The 27,627-nt window shown below is 39.5% G+C and overlaps 1 protein-coding gene across 3 annotated transcripts in view; it reads left to right on the top strand.

The window, feature by feature from the left end:
- Positions 1-27,627, top strand: part of LOC137284980 (dehydrogenase/reductase SDR family member 11-like) — a 52,341-nt gene that overhangs the window by 8,662 nt on the left and 16,052 nt on the right. The window contains exons 3-7 of one of the 3 annotated variants that reach the window (XM_067817071.1): positions 1,112-1,206; positions 1,865-1,994; positions 2,960-3,049; positions 7,766-7,831; positions 17,954-19,564. In XM_067817071.1, coding sequence (XP_067673172.1) covers positions 1,112-1,206; positions 1,865-1,994; positions 2,960-3,049; positions 7,766-7,831; positions 17,954-17,995 — 423 coding nt within the window. In that variant the 3' untranslated portion in view covers positions 17,996-19,564. Of the gene's footprint in view, positions 1-1,111; positions 1,207-1,864; positions 1,995-2,959; positions 3,050-7,765; positions 7,832-17,953; positions 19,565-23,883; positions 24,101-27,627 lie in introns of those variants that run through there. The other 2 variants (XM_067817072.1, XM_067817070.1) reach the window with 2 other exon arrangements.

A 27,627-nucleotide genomic window follows, 5' to 3' on the forward strand; every position in this document is an offset into this window, starting at 1 on the left:
GTGGAATCAATTGTACATTTTCCAGTGCCTAAGTCTAACTCATGAGATTCTTGGGTATGGCTGTTACAGAAAGTTTTATCAAAATTCCTCAGATATTGTGTCAACACTTACCAACCTTTTTGGGGAAAAGGTAAAATTTCAGTGGGATAGCAGTTGTCAGACTGCATTTGAAAAAGTCAAAGCCATACTCATAAATTCACCAAATTTTATGAAAGCATTTAAATTGCAAAATGATGCAAGTGAAGTAGGTGCAGGTGCTGTCTTGATTCAAGGGGATGATTCAGGAACATCCAGTTTGTTATTTTTCCAAGAAATTTGACAAGCACCAAAGAAATTATTCTACAACTTGAGACATTTGGTCTTTTGTTAGCTTTACAGCATTTTGAAGTGTAATAGGCACTCAGTAAGATTTTGGTGAGTTGACATTATATTTGTGACCCATTACATTAGGACTGACTCAGTTGTATTGTACATGAAAAATGTATTGTGTACTTTTTTTTTATCTTGCTGTGTTTTTGCTGAATACAAATTATTGAAAATTCTCAGTGTTGTATTTTGCCGGTTCTGAGGGGATTTCTTACACTTTTTTCACGACAGATTATTCACCGTAACAAGAGAAATGTTTGTCATTGAGAGTAAATGAGAAAAACACAACTATTTTGTAGTGTAGTGTGCCTTTAATGCTTTGCAGAGACACATTCCCTTGATGATGTTGGTTGTTTGTTTGGTTGACGGTTTAACGCCGTACTCTGCAATATTACAGTGGATGGTGGACTGTAAATAATGGAATCTGGTCCAGATAATCGGGTGATCAATGGCATGAGCATCGATCTACTCACCTGGGGTATGATGACATGTGTCAACCAAGTTAACGAGTCTAACCACCCGATTCCGTTTGTCGTCTGATACAATAAGCATAGATTGCTGAAAACCATTTCTAAACCAGATCCTAATGGGTCAATCGTGATGTAAGGTTCCACTGTGCTGATTTGTTTAAAATCACAGTGGGGCTTAAATTACTTTAAGGCAAAGCACAGGTTGAATATCCGATCACCATGTGTATTGTCTGTCATGTCATACCTGGGTTTCAACGTAGTGAATTCTGCTGCAGGTGAATATTCTTGGCCTGTGCATGTGCACCAGAGAGGCCTTCAAGTCCATGCAGGAGAGGAAGGTGGATGATGGCCACATCATCCTGCTCAACAGGTAGGTAACACAATGTCAAAGCACTATGACTGAAAAATACATAATCCCACTGAAGCTTCTTCAGATATCCTTCATTCTTTATGAGGATAAATTGCTATTCGGTTATGCAGTTTGACGTTTGATAGGTATGCAATCACTATATTTCATCAATTTACATACATTACATTTCATTTTCTTATAACATTACATTACACACCTCTTATGAATTTTCCCATTTAGATTCCATCTAACGGTAAAGATTTCAGTCAATGTCCTGGTATCATTTTGGTGATATTGTCAACCTGATATTTGACTATGTTTGAAGAAGTTTGTTCATCCACCCAAATGATATTGGCATGATCGTTCATAGTCAGGGTGGTACAGTCAGAGCCAGGGTCGTATTTTCAGTGCCAGGGTCGTACAGCCAGGGATCGTACATTACAGATTTGTGAACTGTTGCATAGATCTGATTCCGCATAAGTTGTTGGACGTTTTACAGTTTAGAATATCATTCCTAAAGTAAGCACATATTAGCAAATATATTTGTGTTTAAATAGTTACTTACAAGAATTCTTGACTGTTTCACGTTCTGAAATACTGGTGATGATGCGAAAGGAGTGCAGTTGCAGTTGCAGTTGTGATGGCTGTTTCTTGTTCTTGTTTCATTCGCTCATTGTAGTATCTCGGGTCATCAAGTCAGAGGGAACAGTGCTTATCACTTCTATTCTGCCACAAAGTTTGCTGTAACTGGAATAGCTGAAGGCCTCCGACAAGAGTTGAGAGAGTTGAAAAGCGGGATCCGTGTAACGGTAATGAGATATCTCATGAATAGCTCACCTGCTCTCAATGAATGTTTTCCTAATATACTTCCTGCATTGTAAAATCGTGTTTCTAGTCGGCAGGAAAGCTAAAATAAAATTACACAACATATGGTCTATATATGTTGAGGAAAGATGACGTTGACTCGCCATGATGAGTTTCCCTCTGTGAAAATAGTTTACACGGTCCATGCTGTGTTACTAGAGGTTACTTATTAATTTCATTGGTAACTGATAAATTTTCAGTAATGGCAACAGATATTTGATATTTAGACCATGCAGGGAGAGAAGTTTGATGGCTTGATTGTCCGACCATGCCATGCCACAAGACAAATGACCTGGCCTTCCATTGGATGGTTTGGGTTCAGTACAGCATATCTATATAGGAATCTTGCTGACATTACAATTTGCCATTTCAGTTCTCTGATTTTGGCACCGCAAATATGTGTAGAACACATGCAGCCTGCACTAGAGATGGACCTTAGCTAACGTAGAGTTACTACTGTCGTAACACCTATTGGAACATAGACATCCGTCCCACAGTCATAGCACTTAGGAACGAAAGGGGCACTGGTTGGAAAAAAAAATGTAGATTTTGGGCATAAGAGACAAAAAAGAAAAGAAAAAAACTGGAAGATTTTCGAAGTAAAGATACATATTACTATCTCAGTTACCTCTGACAACGACTATATACGTTTACATGCCACACAGTGTCAAGAAAGAAAACGCTCATTTTAGGACAATGATTTCGGATTTGTAAGATGTTTTTGAAAATACGGCAAGGAAACTTTGATACAGATACAGCTGCATTAATGTAAAACTGAGAAATAATGTTTCAAATGTTGCCCTAAATCTTCAAATGTTATGATTAGTATAACTAAACTTGTGGAATTGTCTTGAAAGCATAATTAGGTTACTCCTCTATTTAGAAATATGATATGTATTGTGTTTTCCAGTCAATAAGCCCAGGTCTGGTGGAGACAGAGTTCAGCTATCGCATGATGAAAGATGATGGAAAAGCTAAGGAAATTTACAGCTCGATTCCGGTTAGTGTCTTGAGCAGTTTAGTTGTGGTTTCCATAATTATTTTTAGATGATGCATCTGAAATGGATGTATGCAACAAAACTGATTCAGCTTGGGTAAATCAGCTGCATATTGCATTTAATTCCCAGCGTCAGTTGTTACTTAAAGTGCATTAGCAACTATTCATAGCATTACACATACACTTTAATAACCAGAAGACAATTTTCCAGACCCTCTATTGACATGCCTCATGGTTATTAAACGTAATGTCTGTGTGAGTGCGTGCGTGTGCATGAAATCTACATTACTACAGCTCTGGTAGAAGATCTCTGGGCTCCTGTTCACTGTATTTCATGATTATAATTAATACCTATTTTTCTGTGAAAAAAGTGGCTGTTTCAGTGACTAGATCGTGTCTGCGTGCGTGCGCAGAAAGCTATAAATTTCATCTGTGGGTGGTTTGCTTAGGTATCATCTTTAGGGAAGCATTATTATATGTGACTGTTAAAAATGAAAGATTTTGTCCTTATCCTGACTCATGCTTAATTGCTTATCTCGGCTTCCCTGGCGAAGGTAGGTGAATACCTGAAATCCCTTGAAGTTTCCTTCTGAAAGAAGCGGACATAAGTATAGACTCATACATGAGTAGCCTCCCTTTCCCGCGCACATGGTCGGCTGATGCGTCTCACTCTAGGAGGGATGAAGATACCCATCACCGAGAGTCGTCTTCTCGGAAGTCATGTCGTGAATCGCGGATGGCTTAGACTTAGTCTCACCATGTAAGGACTCCAATGAACTTAACAAGTACAAGATGAAAAATGATTACATCCATATGTTAACATTCCCGCCGAGAGCTCCCATATCTATGATCCCTGAGACGTTATCTACTGCGTTCAAGTCAGAAACCAAGTTTCATCAACAACATGTGCCGTCATTCAGCGCTTGTCCTTTCCCTCTTCATCACATGGAGCCCTTCAACAGAGCACCAGATGTAGACGAAGGTTACAAGGTAATCAGCACAGCCCACAGCAGATCCTACAAGGTAGAAAACAAGAGGCTTGCTCAACTCGACGCACATTCTTCGGCCTAGCTCGATCTAGAACCATAAACGAGACTCTCATTACAAAGTTCAGCTATCCTGCCAATGAGGAAGAGAGAATGATCCTATCAGCACTTGTCACTCAGAAGAAGGATCATCCTAACATCTAGCCTCTACTACTGCGGGTCTGAATCTACTTTGTCTTCCACCCCCAGCCGTTCCTGTACAACCGTCTCAAGTGGGTGGACGTCTTCAACTCTACTGGAAGAATTGGTGAATTCTCAACAATGACTACGTCATGAATATTCTGCGAGACAGCTACAAGATTCCGTTGCAAGATACATCGCCGCTCACAAGACTACCAGCTCCCATCATCTATGCAGAAAATCAACTTGACAAGTTGACCAACGCCATATCAACGCTGTTGCAGAAGGGAGCGGTAGCAGCAATACAGCCACAGATGATGCCCAGCATTTACTCCCCAATCGTCTTAGTACAGAAGAAGAATTTCAGAGAGAAATTCTGACTCATTTACAACATGAAGGAATTCAACAAGAAGTTTCTAAGGGAATGCTTCAAGATGATACATCTTCCTCAACTAAGACTCCTCATCCGACCCGCAGATTATCTAGCCAGCATAGACCTGCAAGATGCGTACCTACATATCGCAATTCGAAGATCCAGGAAATATCTGCACTACCTTTTCAATGGTCAGCACTATCAGTGGATGGTCCTACCATTTGGAATATCTTCGGACTCCTCATCCAATCTGGCTAGATTATCAAGCCAGCACAGACTCCTGGTCCTACCATTTGGAATATCATCGTCCCTTTGGCTATTTACTCGAGTATCCAAGCCCATCGTCAACTATCTACACCAGAGGGGGCTATGCAAAGCTTTCTACCTGGACGACGGCATACAAGCGCGTCCAGAGAAAAATCAACTCATACTACAGTTAGACTTCACAATCAGGCTACTAACACAACTATGATGGTTAGTAAATCATCTGAAGTCGGAATTGGAACCTCAACAAGATCTCAAGTTCCTCGGGATTTGTTTCATCACTACATTGAATCAGATTGTAGTCCCGGAGGACTGGTGGGTCAAGATTCAAGAAATGATAAAGCAAGCACTACTCTCTCCATTGACACTTCGACAATGGCAGTGTGTACTAGGTGTCCTCACGTCAGCGCAAGATATTACCAGAAGAGGAAGACTGCAGATGCGTCCGTTACAGCGCTTCTTGAATCTTCTACTTTGTTAGACTCGCCGATCAAACGTCTGCGCAGGGTCTTTCCATTTGGAAATGAAAGCCGTCATTCATGCTATCCATAACTGGTCGATATCACTGAGTGACAAGCAACTGATGAAATACACGGACAACTCAACAGTGGCTATTTACATAAACTAACAAGGCTGAATGAGATCGCCATCTCTGCTACACCTGATGTTTTAACTTTTCAACTTAGTCGACAGTCTGAACCTCCAAGTAAAAGCATGTCACATACCAGGAGCCTGCAACATCATGGCAGATGCCCTATCTCGTCTTTTTCATCCATCACCAACAGAATGGATGCTGCATCGGGAAGCGTTTCAACTAATCAGCCAGGCATTCGTTGTTGCATTATTTGCAACAAGGTTCAACAAACAGACAACAACCTTTGTGTCACCGGTACCAGATCCCTTAGCCTGGGCAACAGACGCTCTCAGCATCCCGTGGGAAGGACTAAATGCCTTTGCATTTGTCCGTCCAGAGCTGCTATCAAAAGTCATCAAGAAAATCAAACAAACGAAGGGGTTACAACTGATTTTGGTTGCACTATATTGTCTAATGAGACGTTGGTTTCCAACACTTAGAATCTTCTCGTCCACTCCCACATTAAACAGGTGCACAGCAAAGCATCTACGTTCTGACTTCAGGTATGGATTGTATCAAGACCTGTTTAAAACACAGAGGATATTCGGCGAGAGCAGCAAAAGCAGTCACCTTAGTCTTGTGGAAATCCACTCGCACCCTATATAATGACAAATGGAAACGATTTGAGGCTTACGCCAGGAAGAGAGGATTCTCGGTGATGAAGGCGACACATCCTCACACAGCACATTATCTATGCCATCTATGTCATTCCAGAGGTCTGAAAGGCTCCACATTATCTACTTAACTGGCAGCTCTCAGTTCAGTCGTCACCATGGGAACGGGGACCAAGCTGACCTACTACGCTCCTTCAAGTTGGAAGATCAACAGCGCAGATTTAGTGCTCCAGCATGGGATCCAAATGTCGTACTCTAATTCCGCTCGATTGGACCTCTATTTGGAGCGACAGCTGCACGAATGTAAGAAATTCATGCTCTAGACTTTAGTCGAACGAAGTTTGATGGAAGTCACCAAGAGACAGCAGCTCATCTGGGTCTACGATTGGATTTTATTGCGAAAAATCAACTGCCAGGGCAACTGGACAGACAGTTTTGCATGCTGGCCTTGTCCTCAATCCTTGTACCTCATGATATGCAAGACTTATCATTATGCCCAGTCAGAGCATTGAAGATATACATTGCACGTACCAAGTCTAGAAGACGACTATTCATCCCTATATCTACTGAGACACCTACAGAAGTATCCCGTGTGGATCAGAGCTGTTATACTGAGAGCCTACAAAGCAGCAGGATTGGAACCTCCGCGAGCCCCAACCCTCATGAGGTCAGAGCCTTGGCTTCTACACTAGTCAAACATGGTGCTTGCCAACCACTACCTACGGAGGATGTCATTGACATTCATCAGTTTGGGCCTCTTATCATTGCTCAGCAACTAACAGTTCCCCGAATGTGCTGAGTTCACTCACCCGATTTATCACGTGACTTTAGAAGCCAGACACTCTCCGGAGTATAATGGTGGAAAGTCCATGCACAAGTCTTGAACAGACTAGCATGAATGCTTATGACCCTGTACTCGTAATGAAGATACTTAAACATGCAGAAGGGTCACAACTCGTCTCGATTACAATATCTTGACATTTAGTTGCATCAGCACCTAGCAGGACGCTAATTACTTTTGATGTCATCATGTGCCAGTGAGCAAAGCCTTCTTCAGAAGACAAGTTCGACTGGATGTGATCCCCCCAGAATCTACAATGAATGTCAGAAGAACAGGACCGAATTATCGCCGTTAAAAGTTTCCAAAGGAGAGGAAATATTGGGCGTAATATTAGCAGACCGACAGCAGAATCCAGCGTGGCCTTTTCAGTCGGATTGTATAAGCAATTAAGCATGAGTTAGGATAATGAAAAATATGTAATTTTCTGAATAACTCCTGACTCATGACGAAAGCCCTCCCAGCTGCCCTTGTCAGGCACGCTGAATTCCTATATTCTCGTGTTGGGCGATTATCAAGGAGAGAGTGATAATCATGGCCGATCAGCTGACCGTGGGAGCGGGAAAGGGAGGCTACCTGTGGGTAAGTGTAGCTTTATGTCCGCATCTTTTAGAAGGGAACTTCAGTTCATTTCAGGTGTCCACTACCTTCGCCAGGGAAGAGGAGATAAGCAATTAAGCATGAGGCAGGATAAGTATAAAATATCAATTTTATTCAGAAAATGTTTTGGTGTCTTGTGATCCCTGGAGCTTCCAGGTATAGACACAGACTTAGATCTTAACCCACAACATCTGCTTCATATCCAGTAACATCTAGATTATATCTTCCAGTGTCTGCAGGTAGATGACATCATGAACACTGTGATATTTACACTGCAGTCTCCGAAGCACATGGAGGTGAGTCATAAACTTGGATGTCTCGTAGCGTATTTGACACCCATTACTGCATGGCTCAGTATAATAGGTTTTGTGTCGATCGACCCGTGAAGGTCCCGGGGTAGAATAGGCCTTCAGCAACACATGCTTGCTGTAAAAGGCGACTATGCTTATCATGAGAGGCGGCTAAGGGGATCGGGTGGTCCAGACTCGATTATTTACAGACCGCCGCCATATAGGTGGAATATTGCTGAGTGCGGCGTAAAACTAAACTCACTCACTCTTGTGTAGATCACTGCGACAGAGATTTGAATCATTTCTCTTTTGGTTCAGCAGTCGATCACATATCATTGCCATCGTTTTCTAAAACACATATAATGGTCAGTTTTTGCTTTACCAACACATGTCATGTGCTGCCATTGTGTGAAAAGGCATTGTGATATTTGCATATATCCCTTCAAAAATGCACGGAACTAAAACAAGTAAAGTTAGTGTTATGCGTGGTTTGTCAGAACATTGCCTGCTTGCCCTAATACTATAGGTCATGACCTTTCATGAATTTTAACTGACCAATGACAGGGCTAAAAAGAAGTCACACATCAGCTGATTGGAACACCTTTCTGGAGTTTAATTTCCTGAGCAGTAGTTTCAATCAGATGATTTCATTTCCAAAAATAATTGATAAAATTCTCAGTTCAAACCTCGAAGCTTTTACAGTTTCAAATGTTTATCATACGAAAGGGAGAGATGGACGATGACTTGCAATTACATGAATATACAATCTGTTGTTTTTGCTTCCTTAGTAATGTCCCAACCTCTTTCAAGGTCGCATGCTTTGGTGAATAGTGGGATATTGTCATAAGCATCCACAACATTGACTGTGATTGTTGCCATGCCTGTCAGTCGACTCGGCTAATTCGGCAGCACTTCTCGAGCTTCAGTCTGGGAAACAGTGCAAGAATTAGGGACAGGTGTTAAATATTGTGGCAGCTAGCTCCATGGAAGGTGCCCCACTGGATGTATAGGTGGAAGCTTTCTCTCATCAAGTTGTTATTTCTGTCTGTTGCACAGCAAAAATAACCTGGTTTCCGCAGTGCGGAAACCTGATGGAAAGTGGACTGAAACTTAAGTTTCCACCAAGAATCCAGTGAGTTTCCGTTCTTTTACACTGAGTTTCCGCAATGACGGAAACTGTCAATTACCCACTTTCTAAGGGTTTCCGCACGGTATCCGTTACCCATGCTCCAACAAGTTTCCGTTGAGTTTCAGTTAAGTTAGAGATCCATCAGGTTTCCGCAGGGTTTCAGTCACCAGGACTCCATCAGGTTTCCGCAGAGTTTCAGTTACCAAGACTCCATCAGGTTTCCGCAGAGTTTCTGTTGCCAGAATACTTTCCACAGCATTTCATTTACTCGGGTTCACAGGAGTCATTCAATGTGTGTCATTGCATATAACATTCTTGTTACTCCTGGTTGGGAAAGACAATATAAGGAGTTTGTGTACAATCATCACGTATACATAAAGAAAAACAAAAGATACAATAAGATTCACTGTTTTATTTTCAGACAAATATGGATCAAACACATATCTAATAAATAATAAAAAGATATAGCACTAGATGACAGATCAATATTTGTCACTTATGACAAAAATATTTCTAAAAACATGCTATAACAGTTGCATCCCTTGACTCCCCCTGCACCTCCTCACGCTGACACAGAAAAACACACCCCAGTCAGTCAATGCTAAACATATAATAACACACACCATGCAATACAATACAACAATGAAATAAAATGCAATAAGAACTTAGGTTACATTGAAAGTACAAAAAATGTATTTAAAGTAAATAAAGGTCTCTTGGAAAATAGATAAAAATTAAGATTGAATAAAATTGCATTAATTGAAATACAATCAGAATATCAAAACTATTAAAGTTTTACATTGAGAATAATTCAAATTTAATTGATCACAGATAAAATTACGTTCATGTGATCGATTAGCTATTTACTAGCCCACTTGGGCATCCTTGAGCGGATATCTCTGTCATTGTGGTTGGATGCCGCATCCTGGTCTTCATGTTGGCCTTAGCTTTGGTGGTGGCGTTGAAAATCGTGGCTGAGTCCAGTGCAGACATCTTGAGTTTAGATTCCCAGGTAAAGGGGTAAGAGAGCAATGAATTGGCATCTTCTTCATCACTCACAACTGGTGAAGTCATTTCCAAGGTAAGTATAGTTGAAACCCTTTCCTTTCGTCGATCTGGCCAGTCAATAGTTTTCAGGCTTTTCATGCGCAGTGCAATTTTCTGAAAAATAAACAAAAATCAATCAACAGATAAACCATAATGCCAAGATGGATTGCAAATTATTAAAAAGGAAGTGTCATGAAAAATTATTTACTTCATTAATCACCCCAACACAAGTTAAGCAGTTCATCACATTTAATGACATATCCTATTTTCTTATGGACACACAATCTGTTGCTCTGAAGTGACATGAAGTCACTGAAGTGTAATAACATGTTTATATATCACCATTAACTGACTTGATTCTTATGTTATGATTTATGAAATTATGATCTGAATCATGTGTTACATATCTTAAGAATGTAAGAAGCAATAATCCATAAACATTTTAAATGTATATTTCCGGAACTTAGAATCTGTCACACATTGTAATGAGAAGAATTGTTACATGTTATTATTCGAATAGATATACTTACGGATTTCATTCTTTTTTTTTGCTGCTGTTCTGTGTGACACTTTTTTTCCGGTTTCTTGTCTACTGAGATCATCACGCCTGTTCCGCCACACTCTACAAAGCGCTTCTGAAAATAAATGTTTAAAGTACTATACAGCATGTTTCACACGTTTTAGTTCATCTGTTAGGCAAAGGTATTTATATATGCCATGCTGGCTTGGTTACTGAAGTTAACATCCATAAATCTGTCTTTACACTATTATTTAAATCATTAACTATTTATAATGACAGGCAGGTGAGTGAAAATTACCTTCACAAGATCCTATTGACCATCCTTGGTCGTGATATAGTCACTTGTTTCTTTGACTACTATATTCATAGAGTCCTCGTCATCGGCTTTACTGAAATAAAAACAAAATGTCATTTTTCTTGCACTTCATTCAATCATGCATTCAACACAATGTCTATTAAAATTAACGATCGTCAGTGAAAATTATACAACCAAGTAAACTGCAGATTTATATCTTTGAATACATATATTGTTCTGAAAGTTTACCATTTTGTAGTTAAATGATTTAAAATAACTTCCAAAAGGCTAACCATCCTTTGTGTTATTTCGTGCAAATTCTATGTACATCCTGTTTGCCAAAGTTATGCAACCGGTAAGTGAACAACTGACATAAAGATCATGATAAAAGAAGTTTAGTTATATCACATGACATAACCTTGCAGCAATTAAGCATTGTAAAATCAAGGGGTCAGTTTGATGGCAATTTCACACAGGTGTAATGTTAAACTGATTTAGTTTACCGGCTATTCAAATCCATTTGCAAATGATACTTTCATGTATTTTTCATTTTGAGAAAACGTACGTAGGGAAGTGAATTAATGAAATATTCAAAGTGAAATTACCTAGTAACATGAGCACATACCTTCGATAGACAAGGGTGATCCTCCAGGAGCAGTCGTGTCCAGATTTTTCTCACAACAGCCTAAAAGATTAAATCAAATACGTTAAATATAACAGGTATATATATATATGATTATGCTCAACACGTATGTATTAAATTATTGAAAAATTACATGAAATTTTAAATGTATCCTACGCAGAGCTAACAGTTTCTTATATGAATTTAGTGTTTGCCTCAAATAGTTCAGAAACACATCTGACCCCTCTGAGCGAATTTGGGGGTAAACAATTTCATTTCACTAATGATCCAGGATTCCATTTAATAAATTACACCGAAATGTTGCCATTGTAAAAGCCCATCATTTTTATCATTCTTTAAAATATATCTGAATTGGTGAAATACATCTTGCAATACCCAGTAAACCCATGAGTGAACCACTACATATGGCGGATCTTTTTGATGTAGATCGTAATTCATCCCGCCCCCCCCCCCCCCCCCCCCACACACACACACACCTTTTGTACAAGTGTTAACCGAGTTGCAACGCTAAAATTTGCAAACTATTAACAGGAGCACTAAAATCAAAAGTCTGCCCCTTTAAACTTAAATAAATACTTGTGGTTAGTACTAAGATAGTTACTTACAAATACAAGCTTGGTGTATTCTATACCATGTCGATCTATTGAAATGGAATATAAACAAACTTATTTTTCAGGCCTATTTTACTTAGATTTAACGATAACATTTAAAAATAATACGAGCGAAAATATACATTCGCGGGATAAACTTTATAATCTATCCGGATTTCTGTCATTAACGCAATATTTCTTTAAACGTTATTTACAATAAAATACCCTCGGTCTTACCTGACACATCCGAGGTACTCCGAGTTGCTCGCATCCGTTCTCTGCTTTCTTCTCCAAGTCGCGAATTCTTTCGTCGAGTGCTTTTGGGGAAAGTGAGGTGGCCATGGCAGTTTACACGACGCAGCCATCTTATGCTTAAAGTTTTGAAACATAATTGCTAGGAAAACAAATTTGTTCCTACCCGCCAAACAAGATGGCGTCTCGCTAACACTCACGGGAAATAGAGTTTTGTCATTGTGTTTTTTTAAAATAAATCTAATGTGACCATTTGACAGAAGATTTCCTCGTTCTACAACAAAAGAGGAAGGTACACCCTGTTGTGAGTTGTTTTGTTAACAATTAGATAGTCTCGCGTGGACGTGATCCTGTCGCCATTCGTTTATTTGTTTACATTGCCGACATCAAAGGGGAGTGTGAAAAGTGGAATTCAGCGGATTGAATGTAAGTACTCAAAGTGACAACAGTGAGCAGTTATGGTTTTAGCAGTCTTTTCATCGCATTAGCGTCACTGATTGCTTTTTCTCAGTGTCAAGCATCAATATGTAGACCTTGTGATTATTAACAGTGATTAATTGTGAAAACATGTTCACCTTACTTTAACATGCCCGAGCGTCATGAGTCCTACTGATTTAGCACTCATGGGAAACTTTATTGTGGCAAATAAGTTATTTTCTAAAATCCTGTCAGGAGAAGGTAGTATCCGGATATATTTCTGCTGGATGGACGACCCCCCCCCCCCCCCCCCACGTACCATGTAAGTAATTTACGCAACATGCACGGGGGTTAGAAATATTAACATTGTTTGTTCTTTAATACACCCAGATCTACTATCCCTATCTACCCTTTAAGTTATCTTAACTACTATTACTAATATAATTTGGTGATGTGTCACAATTTCTTTGAAACCTTAATTCATTTGTCAATGTGAATGAAGAATGAAGCACAATCCCACTGACCCTTTGGCTATGATTTGTACATGCATAATTTCTATAGACTATTCGTGGCACTTTCTGCTGCAGGAACACAGTTCTTTGTGGACATTGCGACAAGTAATTGTCAAGAAAAACAGCCTAAAATCACGAGAAATACGTTTCTGAAATATGGTTGGTTTCTACAATATTTGTTTTAACATGGGTACCCAGAGATATTCCGCATATATGTCTTCGTTATATCTATTCATATAATCTGTACTCCAGAAATATTTCAACCAAGTCACATCATACATTTATTAGTTCATCAAATTATCTAGTATCTTATGTTCTGTGTCACTTCTGTGTATCCAGTTGTACCAGTTAATCAGTTTCATGGTTTGATATTTGTTTTATAACCATTAAAACCTTGTCCATCAGTACATGTTGCATGTGTTAGCCCTACAATGCATTATCATCACACCTCGAGTTTCATATTTCTGAAAGAATCGTTGTGTCAGTTATTTGATTTACAGATATGGATTGTGGACCAACAAACTCGGAGAATGATGCCCGGTAAGGGAATCTCTTTTATAACAATATTATTCATATAGCTTTATAATGAAGCTGACACTATGTTAATACATACAACAAACCTTTTTGACCTCACTCAAAGTGTAACTGTACATGGATTCAAGCATAATATATACATATATTTGAAATTCCAGGAGAAATACGGCTTTTCTGTCCTCACTGCCAGACGTCTGTTTCAAGAAAAACACGTTATCTCCAGGTCTTTGAATGTCATTTAGAAGTGAAAATACATAAGAATGAAGATTTTTATTTTTTTATTTTTTATTTTTTTTTATGGATATCAACTTCTTTATGAGAGAACACAACGTTTCGGAGTTAATGCTTACTCCTTCATCAGGTGATTGAGAAAGGGATACAGAGGTGTATTTATATGTACAGGTAAAATAATAACAAAGTAACAAGTGGAATGAGTTAACGAAAGCTAGTATAAACAAGCACTGATAGGAAGCCGATAGTTAAGATAACAATGATGGAAGCCAATGGTAATGCATTACAGTTGATTGGATATGTTTACATAACATGATTGGGGATAAGGGTGGAAGCCAATGGTGATACATTACGCATGATAGGATGATGTACATAACACACGATAGGGGGTGAGCATGTTTACATGAGGATTGGTGATGTACAAACACAAGTATGTACTCGGGTAGATAGGCTATACATGAATTACATAGATAGAATGTACACAGGTAGATGAGATTAATTTATCAATAAGTCCCAGGCACTTGGTAGGTACACTCCTTGGTCGCGGTTGATGGCTGGTTTCTGTCTCCGGATCTCGATGGCCTCTTGCAGTTTCCTTTGGCGCCAGTTGTTGTTGTTGGTAGATAGTATCCTAGTGTCCTCCCATCGAATTGAGTGTTCAGGGTTCTTGAGTATGTGTTCAGAGATGGCCGATTTCTGGTCGAGTTTCCTGACTGAGGTCTGATGTTCGTCACAGCCACCATCAACAAGACCCTTAAGGACCGAGAACCCCGCCCCAAACCTTCTCCATCACCCATCAGAGTAACCATACCCTACCTTGGCCCCATCAGTCATCAAATATCACGCCTCATCAAGACCAAAGCCAGCATCGATGTCACCTTCTCCAGTGGCAAGACCATCAAGACCTACCTAAAAGCCAACGGTAAAGGACCCAGCTGTGAACACCCTAACCCGAGAGGATGCATCTACCAGATCCCTTGCAACTGTGGCGACCTATACATTGGAGAAACGCTGAGACCAATCAACACCAGAATGAAGGAACATCAGACCTCAGTCAGGAAACTCGACCAGAAATCGGCCATCTCTGAACACATACTCAAGAACCCTGAACACTCAATTCGATGGGAGGACACTAGGATACTATCTACCAACAACAACAACTGGCGCCAAAGGAAACTGCAAGAGGCCATCGAGATCCGGAGACAGAAACCAGCCATCAACCGCGACCAAGGAGTGTACCTACCAAGTGCCTGGGACTTATTGATAAATTAATCTCATCTACCTGGGTACATTCTATCTATGTAATTCATGTATAGCCTATCTACCCGAGTACATACTTGTGTTTGTACATCACCAATCCTCATGTAAACATGCTCACCCCCTATCGTGTGTTATGTACATCATCCTATCATGCGTAATGTATCACCATTGGCTTCCACCCTTATCCCCAATCATGTTATGTAAACATATCCAATCAACTGTAATGCATTACCATTGGCTTCCATCATTGTTATCTTAACTATCGGCTTCCTATCAGTGCTTGTTTATACTAGCTTTCGTTAACTCATTCCACTTGTTACTTTGTTATTGTTTTACCTGTACATATAAATACACCTCTGTATCCCTTTCTCAATCACCTGATGAAGGAGTAAGCATTAACTCCGAAACGTTGTGTTCTCTCATAAAGAAGTTGATATCCATAAAAATCTTCATTCTTACGTTATCTCCATCTCCGTAACAAGATGTTTGTTAGTTTGTAAAGATTTTTCGGGTGCGTGACAAATGTTTCATCAGGTTAGTCATCAAAGAATTTTTAGATTTCACTAAAAATCGAGTTTGCACTGTCACTTTGCTACCCATGTTTAATATATTTAATGTATGTATCATACATGTAACTGTAATAACTGAAAGTGAGCAAATGGTAATACGTATTTAATATTTGTAATACATGTTATCTGCATTATCATATATATTGCTGTGTTTCATTCATTGAATTGTCTCTCAGTTGAATTGATCATTCAAACTGAATGTCCTTTTCCTTTCCAGACACTGACAGTGACCAAGATATTAACAGCACATTCAAGGTTTGCGAGCTATTACCACCACAATGTGAGAGCCTGATTGATTCGGATTCAGATGTTTCGCCAGATATTAACCAGGACTCGCATACACCAACAAACATCTACAGAAGAACAAAGCACTTTGTGTACTGGCTAGCTCGTCTTCATTCAGTGTGCCTACTTCCTGAGCAATGCTTGTGTGCAGAGAATTCTGTTACTCTTCTGAGCGCCCCAGTTTCTTAATACAGCGAATTGTGTACTACTGCAACTGCCCTGTTGCATTAAAATGTGAGCTTTTCTAAGAAATGAAACAGTTGGATCATAATATTTCCAGCGTTTGTTTTTTTGTTGAAATAAATATGTAATAAATATAACAAGATAATACAACATATTTCAGCTTTCTAAACTAAGCGAACTCTCATTGTCATCTTCCTTGTACAGAAACCTAGCGGAAACCTACATTACCCAAGATCCACAAGGTTTCCGCAAGACCAGAAACTTACTCACTCCAGCTATGAAGGTTTCAGTAAACTGAAACTAAATGGAAACTTCCAACTACAGTTTCAGTTGACGGAAACATGACGGAAACTAAGACTTGTTAGTTTCAGTTGTGGAAACTATGCGGAAACTCTCATTGCGCGTTTCCTGAAACTGAAACCTAGCGGAAACCTACATTACCCAGTATCCATCAGGTTTCCGCAAGAATGGAAACCAAGTTATTTTTGCTGTGTTGTTAAGAAGATAAACTGATACTGGTACTTGAATCCTTTAACTACCTTGCAAGGACTCCCAACTTGGCTGTGCCCCTGTTACATTTGTGATGTCTCCATTAACAGAATTTGAAACCATAATGCAGCATCATCAAGAGAAAGTTGAAAGAAATGCAGTTCACATGATTACTCCATAAGGTGGTGGCACTGACTGTGTGGTGTTGATACATCATCGGTTGGAATGTATTTATTGTGTTTATCTTGGCTGAGAAGCAAAACATACCTGAGTAAACTGTCAACGATCAATTAATCACAACACAAGTGTTATGACACAACAATGCATTACTTGACATTGTGAGAAAAAAAGCAATGTGATCATGGAAAATTTTTTTAAAAATATGCTTATCAGAACAAACTGACATATCACTGGACGAAGATCTTCAATTAGTATACAAATGAAAAGATAGTGTACACAGGTGGATTTCAAAGTTCATACTGGTAATCGTTTCACTTCATGCGTAGGATTTAGTTCATTCATTATGGTTTTGATATTACCCGCAGAATATAGGATCTAGGTCCATTCTCATAGTCAATCTATGATCAATGTGTCACTTAAACGCCGCCAGTAGTCTGACCTTGTCCAGTATTCAGGAAACATAGCAAAAACATTGGTGTTGTCCAGCAAGACATTTAACTTATGAGTTCGCTGTGACCTGAGTGAGTGAGTGAGTGAGTGAATTTAGTTTTAGGCAGCACTCACTAATATTCCAGCAGTATGGCAGCGGTCTGTAAATAATCGAGTCTGGACCAGACAATCCAGTGGCCAATAACATGAGCATCGATCTGCGCAATTGGGAACCGGTGACGTGTCAACTAAGTCAGCGAGTCTGACCACCCAATTATGTTAGTCACCTCTTACGAGAAGCATAATCGCCTTTTATGGCAAATATGTGTTGCTGAAGGCCTATTCTACCCTGGGTTGTTTATTTGAAGTGGAAGTCAGTGATATTCCACAGTAAATACGGATAACTAGACAAGAGCATTCAATGATCTTGGGTTATGACAGAGTTGGAAATATCTAAGTACTCTTGTTCAGTTCTGGTGAACTGTCAAGCTCGTGGTTGTGTGAGTCGCCATATGCCTCTTGTCCAAAATTGTTCATATCAATGTGTGATGTTTCCTTTCCAGATTAATGACATCATTATGAGACCTACAGCCCAGTGCAGTTAGAGGAGAGTTTCAATCTTGAAGATATTTCAGTGCTGTGGTTTTGGTATACTACATGTCAACATATAATCAGAATATTCATAGTAGTTTTAGAATATCACGCCCACTTGCAAAATTGCAAAACATGTAAATAATTATTTGGAATGATGAAAATCATGTTATGTTATGTATGATAATAAAAATTATCTTTTTTCATTCAAAATATTATTTGAGTCAGCTGTGGTACATGTGGCATATAGACCCATGTAGTATGCATAGTTCTCAAAATATTAAGAAAAAAAAGTTTTGAAAAAATCCTAAGGATATGGATCACTGCTGACTCAAAATATGTTTCTGCTTTTGAATGAAAAAGATAATTTCTAGAAACTTGAAACACATTAACAAAGTGACTTTGAAATTTTTAAGAACAAGAGGTATTAACTGACCAGATGTGATGAGTACCAGGTAGTTGATTTTACGTTGTACCCTACTGAACACTTTGACTTATCATTGGTTCAAATATCATATTCATCCAGATAGAAATCCTTGAGTTGTCGGGGCTGAGTGTTTGCTTGTCACGTTTGGATTCGATTCCCAACATGGGCACAATGTGTGAAACTCATATCTAGTGTCCTCCGTAATGGTAATGTTGGAAACAAAGCCCGTTCACTCACTCATCCTGAGCTTGTCAGAACCATAAGATACTCGTATGTTTTACTTTAGTGGTGCATCACTTCAGGATTTTCCGCAACATCAAGCTGACAGACAATATGTCTGAAAAACCGTGCATAATGAATCACTGTTTCACTTGACTTCTTGTTGACTTGCAGCCGACTGGTTGTTCTGTTTATTACTATATATCTCTCACTAAAGCTGATGTTTTATATTTAAGTGTTTGGGTATCTTTGAACATAATTGTATTTACTGACCAACATTTCGGTCCAAATTATATAGAAAACCGAGTTACTAAGGGTCCGAGTAAGACAGCTTCCACTGTATTGTGTCAGCCTTGAATCTTTGTTGACATTGTTATAGATTGTCCTGTTGTAATTGTACATGTAGTTCAGCACTCAGACACCAAATGTTGAGAAAACATTCATTGAAATAAACAGTTTAAGCATTTGGATCACTGCTGACTCAGAAAATATTTTGTTTTGAATGAAAAAGCTATCTTTATACAAAACTGAAACATGTTAAAGTACCCTGACATTGTTGAAGAGAACAAGAGGTGAGTACCAAGCTTTGGGGGGTCAAATTTTTTGTTGATTTTAATTTTACCCCACAGAAAAGCTGATGTTTTATGTTGGAGTGTTTGTGTATCTTTACACATAATTGTATTTACAGACTGGATTGTCCCATTGTTGTGAGCTTATCCAGTGCTGATGGTTATTGATTTGATTATGGTTATTTATTCATGATTTCCTTGTTATACTTCATCATTTAACAGAAGATTGTGTCTGTGTACTATTCAAGGTACTAATGTTAAAGGTTAGAAGTATAAAACATGGATAAAATATATGTTTTGTGTTCAGTTGTAACTCATGTACTGCTTTGGTCCCAGTAAAATCTGATCTTAGCACGTGGTAGCCAGTTCATTCTTATGATTTCTGTTTGTTTATTGTTTAACATCGCACACAGCAATGAGGCTACAAATAATGAGGTCTTGGCCTGACCTAAGAAAACTGACAAAGTATGGTTTAACTATGGTTATATGGGGACGATCTGCAATAATCCTTTTGAAAAGGGACATTATTACCAGGAGTAAAACCCTGAGAAACAAGAGGGATGTGTGATGTGGCAAATACACTTTGGCCAAAAAAACAGAGTGTCAGCTCGAGAACTGCTCATCCCAGACGACTCTTTGAGGGTAAAAACCTATGTCTCTGAGCAGCTGATATCTTTGTTTGACTTTCTTCAAATATAAATATTGATTTTAAAATGCTTATATCTTAATGGTAAACATGCTTGGTCAATGATCAGAGTTCAGATATACGGAGTCAAAAATGAACCTTAACAAAATGTAATTTTTTGAATTAATGAATCATTTTTCTCTGATGATACATCTATGTATCCGAAATGTGATCCCCCATCTTTCAACTCTACAAAAACGTTAGCAAAACCTACTCAAACCCATCCTTTCATCTTGCACATGAGGTTAGTTCCAAATCAGGTTTTGCACGTGCAGTGCATCTTCGCATTTAAGTTTTTTCATTTGCACGTGTTTGCATTGGCCAGAAGAATTGAAAAAAAAACACTTTTAATCCACAGTTCTAACTGTACTTTAAATGTCACGATTGTCAAATGCGCAATGTGAACGTGCCGTTGGCAAGTTGCAAGCGGGAAGATCAGTTATTGACATCACAAGAGCAATGGGATGCAGCCGTCGTACTGTGTATGACTTGCGAGGTGGACTACAACAAACTGGCACCAATTCTGATCGCGCAAGGTCGGGTCGTCCATGTGTGACGTCACGAGCAGAAGACCGTCAAATCATCCTACGTCACCTACGTGACAGATTTCTGCCGGCTACACGAACCAGGGTTGAGATGTTTAGAGGTCGACTGTCCTCACAGACCATTCGAAATCGGTTGTGGGCTGCCAATCTCCATTTTCGACGTCGATATTGTGGGCCAATATTGACGCCGTTTGATCAACGTCAACGTCTGCAGTGGTCCCAACGTCACCTCCGATGGAATCGAGTCGTGTTTAGCGATGACTCCAGATTTACCCTCAGGTTCGTGGACGGCATGCATAGAGTCTGGAGACGACGTCATGAACGGCATCAGATGAGAAGACTTTGTTTGGCAGTGGTGAATGCACGGGGCGGCCATACAAAATATAGAACTGAGAAATTTCGAAATTTTATTCTTGTGACTTGTATACATTCTTTATACCCATGTTTTGGAATGGCTGTGTAGCCTAATGGAACTGACTGTGGCACTGTCAGTGTATCGAATACATCACACAGATCTCAGCAATGAAATAATAACAATTTAACCATCTTACCATCTCTTGTTCCTCTATAGTGTCCTGAAGAAAGAATGTGAAGTATATGTGTGTCCAAATTATCAAGGCAAGCATTACTAGGTACTAATTAGTCCACTAGAGCATGTTGTTTTTTGGATGAGAGCAAGATGAAGCTCGATTGCGACTTGGGTTTGAGACTTGAGGACTCATGATTTCAAGTTTCCATCATGCAAATCTCCCCAGCAGGCACTGACATAAATTATCAGGTATGGGACAAACTGAGATTAATACGTCATTAAGCACAGTCTCCGTGAGACATCACCTTGATACCATACAGGGTACACTTATGATCGTTCTGTCACTGTTGTATCAGTTACCAGATTAAAAATCGTACCAAACATGAAAATTGTGTCGTGCACAGTGCAGATTTTGATTTATGCTTAAAATTGGGGGTAGTTGTAGTTGTTCGTTATTTTATTCGGACTTATGTTTAAAAATCTTGGCCATCCAAGAGAAAGACTTTGAAAGTTGTTAGAAGGACGCACGCATCTTGAATCCCAAATTTTGAGGTAACAGAACGGATGTCGTCATAGCGTCCCCACGTGTACCAGATGCCCAGCCCCTTTCAAGTCAGGAAAAACCCCGTGACGTCATACCATCCCTACGTGAATGGAAAGTCAGTGTCCCCATGTGATGGGACATCCTACCCATCCCTCACTGAAAAAAATCCTATGACGTCATAGTGTACCCAAATGACCGGAAATCCCACCTCCTTGGAAAATCAGTGACGCCATAGTGTCATGTGACCGTAAACTCCGACCCCTTTACGTTACAGAAAATGCCGAAACGTATAATAGCATATCCACATGACCGGACGCCCCAATTCCTTTCGTGATGGAATTTGACCCAATCCACCCGTTGATCATCTCCGACCATGGATTTTTACCCGTATTTTTTTATATGGCGTCCCCACGTTGGACACTCAACCCGACCATCACCGATCGTGGAGTTTAAGCGCGAAACGAAATGTCCAAATAGTGAGTACTCCGTTATATATGTAACTTTCGCTGATAGGGTACATTTTGTTTCCGGAGCATAGCTCATTTTCTGAAGACTCTTGTTTCACTTCACAACCCGTAATAATGAGGAAATTGCATCCAAGGAAAATCGTGGGTTACAATGCCAAAATAATGATCATAGCAAAACGGATCCTACAGATAGATTACAGTGTTCGACAGTTCATCTGTCAATCAAAGTCACTGCACTACATTAGAAAATAAAGAGCAGTATCACAGCTATAAATCGGCGGTCTGTAAATAACCGAGACTGAACCAGACAGTCCAGCAATAAATATCATGAGTATCGGTCTGTTGGGAAACGATGACAAGTCGGCGACCCTGACTACCCAATCCCGTAAGTAGCCTCTAAGGCAAGCATGCAGATCAGTTCCAACCTATATCTTCACAGGTGAGGTATTCAGGAATACACATTTGATAGAAACTGTAGAATAGTGACCACCGTTACATGTGCAGTCGACGTTTGATAAAAGATTCGGTGGTTTCAGTTAAGCATCCACGAAATCTGAATTAAAAAAAATTGATGACCTTCTCTTTACTATGGACAAACTAGAGGTATTACTTTACGGGTGTGAATTACAGGAACCTGAAAAAAATACTGCTTAAAGTGCTCAGCTCCATAAAATACAATATGTTATTGTGTTTTTGTCTGTTATTGTGGAAAACGTAAACAGGGTTATTCTTTTCCATTGTTTAAATCAGTTATGCAACTTCACAATAGTTGCGGTATTGGATACAGCCATGACGCATTTAATAAATCGTGTACATGTATTCTCTCATACCTGACTATAATTACGGAGGAACAATTTCTGCAAATGTAGAGAAGCTACATTAAATGCTTCAAAGGGCTATATTAGTATTCTTATCTTAAAGATTTCCCAAACTTTTGAAAATGTTGGTTACGAAATGATGATATATCAAAACCGTTACTTGAAGTAGCTATGCAATACACATTCCAGAACTCAGGTGACCGGTGAAGGTCCCGGGGTAGAATAGGTCTTCAGCAACACATGCTTGCCATTAAAGGAGACTACGCTTGTCGTAAGAGGCGACTAACGGGATCAGGCTCGCTCGATGCTCATGTTCTTGAGCACTGGATTGTCTCGTCCAGACTCGATCATTTACAGACCGCCGCCATATAGCTGTAATATTGCTGAATGCGGCGTAAAACTAAACTCACTCACTCACCCAGAACTCTAAACATAAGTCTAAACATAGACTGCACCACTGCCCGTTCACTTGGAACAAACATAAGTCTAAACATAGACTGCACCACTGCCCGTTCACTTGGAACATAAATAACACTGCCATAGACCAATATGAGATATAACTGCATCCAACATCACTGCTTACGTCATAGAGTAGTTATACATTCCTGATAAGTGGTTAAAATAACACACACACACACACACACAAAGATAAGCAATGTAACAGTGGCTACACACGTAATACACTAAGTCATCGGATATTTTATGAGGTCAAGATAAGATACGTAGCTGTTATTTGATGACCTCATGTCTTCGCGAAATCTTCGTCACGTGAACGAGAAAAATAGTGTAATTCGTTCAAAGAAAAGCAAGAAATGGGGGACTTAAGACATGTAAACGTTTAACAGTTGGAGGAGCGGGACATTTCGAAAGTCGAAGGGATAACTGTTGATCTCTTTGAAGCAAGATTTTTATGACGGTTTGGTTATAATGATGCCCTGTTTTCGTATAATATCTCGTGTAATATTTTATCACACTATCAAAACATTAAAAGCAAATATCGAAAAAAAATACCGAAAGCATCTTAGACGAAAATCAACACTCATACTAAATATACACTGCTACAATATTGAGATAGAGGGTGTCGAACACGAAAGAGGTCATGGAGGCGAGAGTTACGTCCCTTATCTGAAGAAGCAGCGTTTCAACTTCCATCGGGATTCAACAGTCGACAGCGATAGCGCGACATGGAGCGGTGGTTGGGACGTGTAGCTCTTGTGACAGGGGCCTCGGCCGGTATCGGGGCGGGACTGGTCAAGGCACTGGTCAAGCATGGCATGAAGGTGGTGGGGTGTGCAAGAAACATCGACAAAATACAGGTGAGATATGAAACGAGCTGCGTGTTGCAACCCGTGACTTTACTATAACCACTGCCGTAGCCCTGAGAGTTGGGTAGTCACGTAATTGGTATCACGTAAATCTCCATGGCTCGGTGGTTGTTTTAATGATGTCTATTCATTAAATAAAATATTTTGATATCTATCATTAAGAATGAAATTCTTATTTTTTTTGCAAGATATTTTACAAAATACTTCTCAGGTAATTAAAAAGCATTTTCACGTGAACTTGTGTATGGGTCTGTCTTCTCAGAACATCTGGTTTTAACCACAGGCGCCCACCGCGGGTCCGAAAAGCGATAAACTAAGTCCCGCTTTACTATCCAACCCCCTTACTAGAGTTACTATATATAGTTTATCGATTTTCGGACCCGCGGTGGGCGCCTGTGGGTTTTAACCTAATTCTATACGATGATGATTTTAAGGGGGGATCACCCATCCATGTTCTGGGGAGGTAGGGGGAACCATCAATTTTGTACACGTTCTGGGCGTGGGTGAAGTAGGGGAGGGTCATTGATTTTGTGCATGACAAATAGCGGGGAGGTCACTGACTTTGTACATTAATTTGGTGGTGGTGGTGTGTGTAGGGGGAGGGGAAGTGTTCGTTCACATAATGTCATTGTTCATGTACATGCACCTCCATAAAAATCATCCCCCCCACCCCCACCCCCACTCATAAATTATGAATGGTCCCCTCCCCTACATCCCCAGAACAAAATGTTTGACCCCCTTGAGATCATCTTCAGCCCCTCCATCCTCCATCACCATTAATACAAGGAAGATGTATGACAATGTTCCAAGTTTCAGCAAGTGATAAATAGTCGTTTTGTATTTTCTATGACATGTTTTCTTTGTTTTGAGACATGTATTTGGCAGTGCAATGTATCACACTCTGACAACTAGCACTTCTTAAACAATGAAAAAGCTTTCTAAGAAAGAGGAATAGATATGTTCAGTGCTGGATTCGGCTTGGTGTGAAAATGGGACTGAAAAAGTTTAGTTTGAATGTAGGAATCCAATTTACACAGAGAGAAGGCAGTGTTTTGTATGAGTGCCTGCAGAAATAGAATTATAAATATGTAGCCCAAATCTTTTGGATGTGAAATTTCCATTACAATCCTGAATCATGTCAAATTTATTGTTTGTGTGTGTATTGTGGTTTTAAGGCACTTTTTAACATTACATAGATTAGAATCTATGTGTCCAAAACATGCACGCAAAATATTTTTTGCGTGGTTTTATTATTTTTTTTTGCATGCAAAATGCAGGTTTCTGCAGGTTTCAGTGAAAGCGAACACTGAGAAGGGAACATGTAGAAGAGGCATTTGCAGAAACACTTGAATCAGCAAAACAAACTTTGTAGTATTATGCTCTTGATAAGATTATCAATGTGTTTTGATCAATACAACATGGTTTGTGGTCATCAATTATGAGTGTATCTCAGATTATCAGCTGTAAACAACATCTGTGCATTCTTTCTTTCAGTTCAGTGATTTTAATAATGTCACCTGTATGCATATTTGATTCAGGATAGCAATATGTGTGCAAGGAGCATTGCTAATGCAGTTGACTACTTTCAAGCACCTGTTATTGAAAAATTGATGAGTACTGGGTTCAAAATACAACCAAATATAAATATGTACCCCATATATTACTGTGCCATGGTATGGAAAATATTGAAATGGCACAAATAAAAATGTTGTTAGGCAGTTGGTGCCCTTATGGCATATCGTATGTCACTGTTTGTCATTTAAACCCCAAAACAAAACACTTGAGCAAATGACAAACAAGCAAAAATATTTATTGACTTATCATGCAGAAGATTACTGGAATTATGATTGATGATGTGAAGAAATGTGACTGTTTTTTCATTTAGATTGATGGAAGTACACAAGGTTCTGTTACTGAAGAGAATATTGAGTTGTGGAGTGCTTGACAGACGACACACACACAGTTTCTGCTCTCTCGTTTTGCTGATTTCTGTGGTTTATTCCCATTGCAGGATGCTGAAATTTGGCAGTGGAGTTTCTGTTAACATCAACATTCTTAATCTGTAATTGTGATGTCTTTAGATCTTGTGAAAACAGTGACTTTGTTGAGTATTTTTACACAAAAATTGGACATTTTCAAATGTGAGTTCTCGCTGTGTGACAATGGAAAAACAAGCTGTTATTGTTGATTAACCCAGTGGACAAGCTGCAGCATGGGCAAAGTTGACAGGATTGCCTATGCCAGGGAGTACCTGGTTGACATCCAACAAAAGACCAATCTATCTCTTTGTGCTGATGTGGGCTTGTTAATTCACTCACTAACTCAATTATCTGTCCATCAACGTAGATGACCTTTCAGGAGAGGAACAAAAGGAGGAAAACGTCATCAAAAAGCAACTTGCACTATCACTCAAAGTATTTGCAAGACAGACACTCTAACTTATAAAGTGAGGGATTCTAAACTGAATGTTGTTCTGCTGAATGTCCGGTCTTGCTGCAATAAATGTGATCTGATTTATGATCTTGTCATAGATCGTGATGTTGACATACTTTTGTTAACAGAGACATGGCTCCGACAATCCAGTTATGGCCATGACGCCACCAGGATATACCTGCAAACACAAACCCCTCCGTACTCGCGGTGGGGGTGTGGCCATCATTTTAAAATCTCATCTCAATATGAAGCTGCTGCGAAGTACTCCACCAGTTTCTGTGGAGGACAGTATCACCCAGTCGTTTGAATTATTGGACTTAGTCATAACAGCTTACAAAATCTCAACAAACATTGCGGTCATGTACAGACCCCCCCCCCCCCCCCCCCATCAGCTAAAAACAAATTTTCATTTGGTCAGTTCGAAGAAGAATTCTCAACATTCCTTGAAACAAAGTGTACAACACGCTCAAGATTAGTTATTCTTGGTGACTTTAACATTGGCTTCATTGATAAAAACTGTGCCCAGATGATTAAACTGACAAAATTGCTCCACACTGTTGAGTGCTTTCAGCTTGTATCAGCTCCCACACACAATCACAGTGCCTGCCTTGACTGGATAATTACCAGGAAGGATCCATGTTGTGTACTCAACGTCTCTGTAAATGAGTTTCAAATTGCTGACCATTACCTTGTGTGTTTTTAACCTGGACACAGACAAACCTCCACTTCCGAAAAAAATCTATCCAACGTTGCAATCTAAATAACCTGCACAGTGATGCTTTCTGACGTGAACTCTCTAGCTCCAAACTTATACAGAATCCCTCCTCTGACATTGCCAGCTTTATTACGCAATACAATTGTGTTCTCTCGGAACTCTTGAATAAATATGCTCCTCTGAAAGCAAAGCAAACTCGACGCCATGCTAAGAGAGCATGGCACTCCCACCTTGAGGTGCACAGACAGATTTTTTGTGCTGCTCGTAATGAAGTGACACTTCTGATACAACACACTAAACATGCCTCACTGAATGATAAGATCCGAGATTCTGTGAGCGACCCACAATCTCTACACAGGCTAATGTCACA

The sequence above is a fragment of the Haliotis asinina genome, chromosome 5 (genome assembly GCF_037392515.1).
Source record: "Haliotis asinina isolate JCU_RB_2024 chromosome 5, JCU_Hal_asi_v2, whole genome shotgun sequence".
In the NCBI taxonomy this organism is placed as follows: Eukaryota; Metazoa; Mollusca; class Gastropoda; order Lepetellida; family Haliotidae; genus Haliotis; species Haliotis asinina.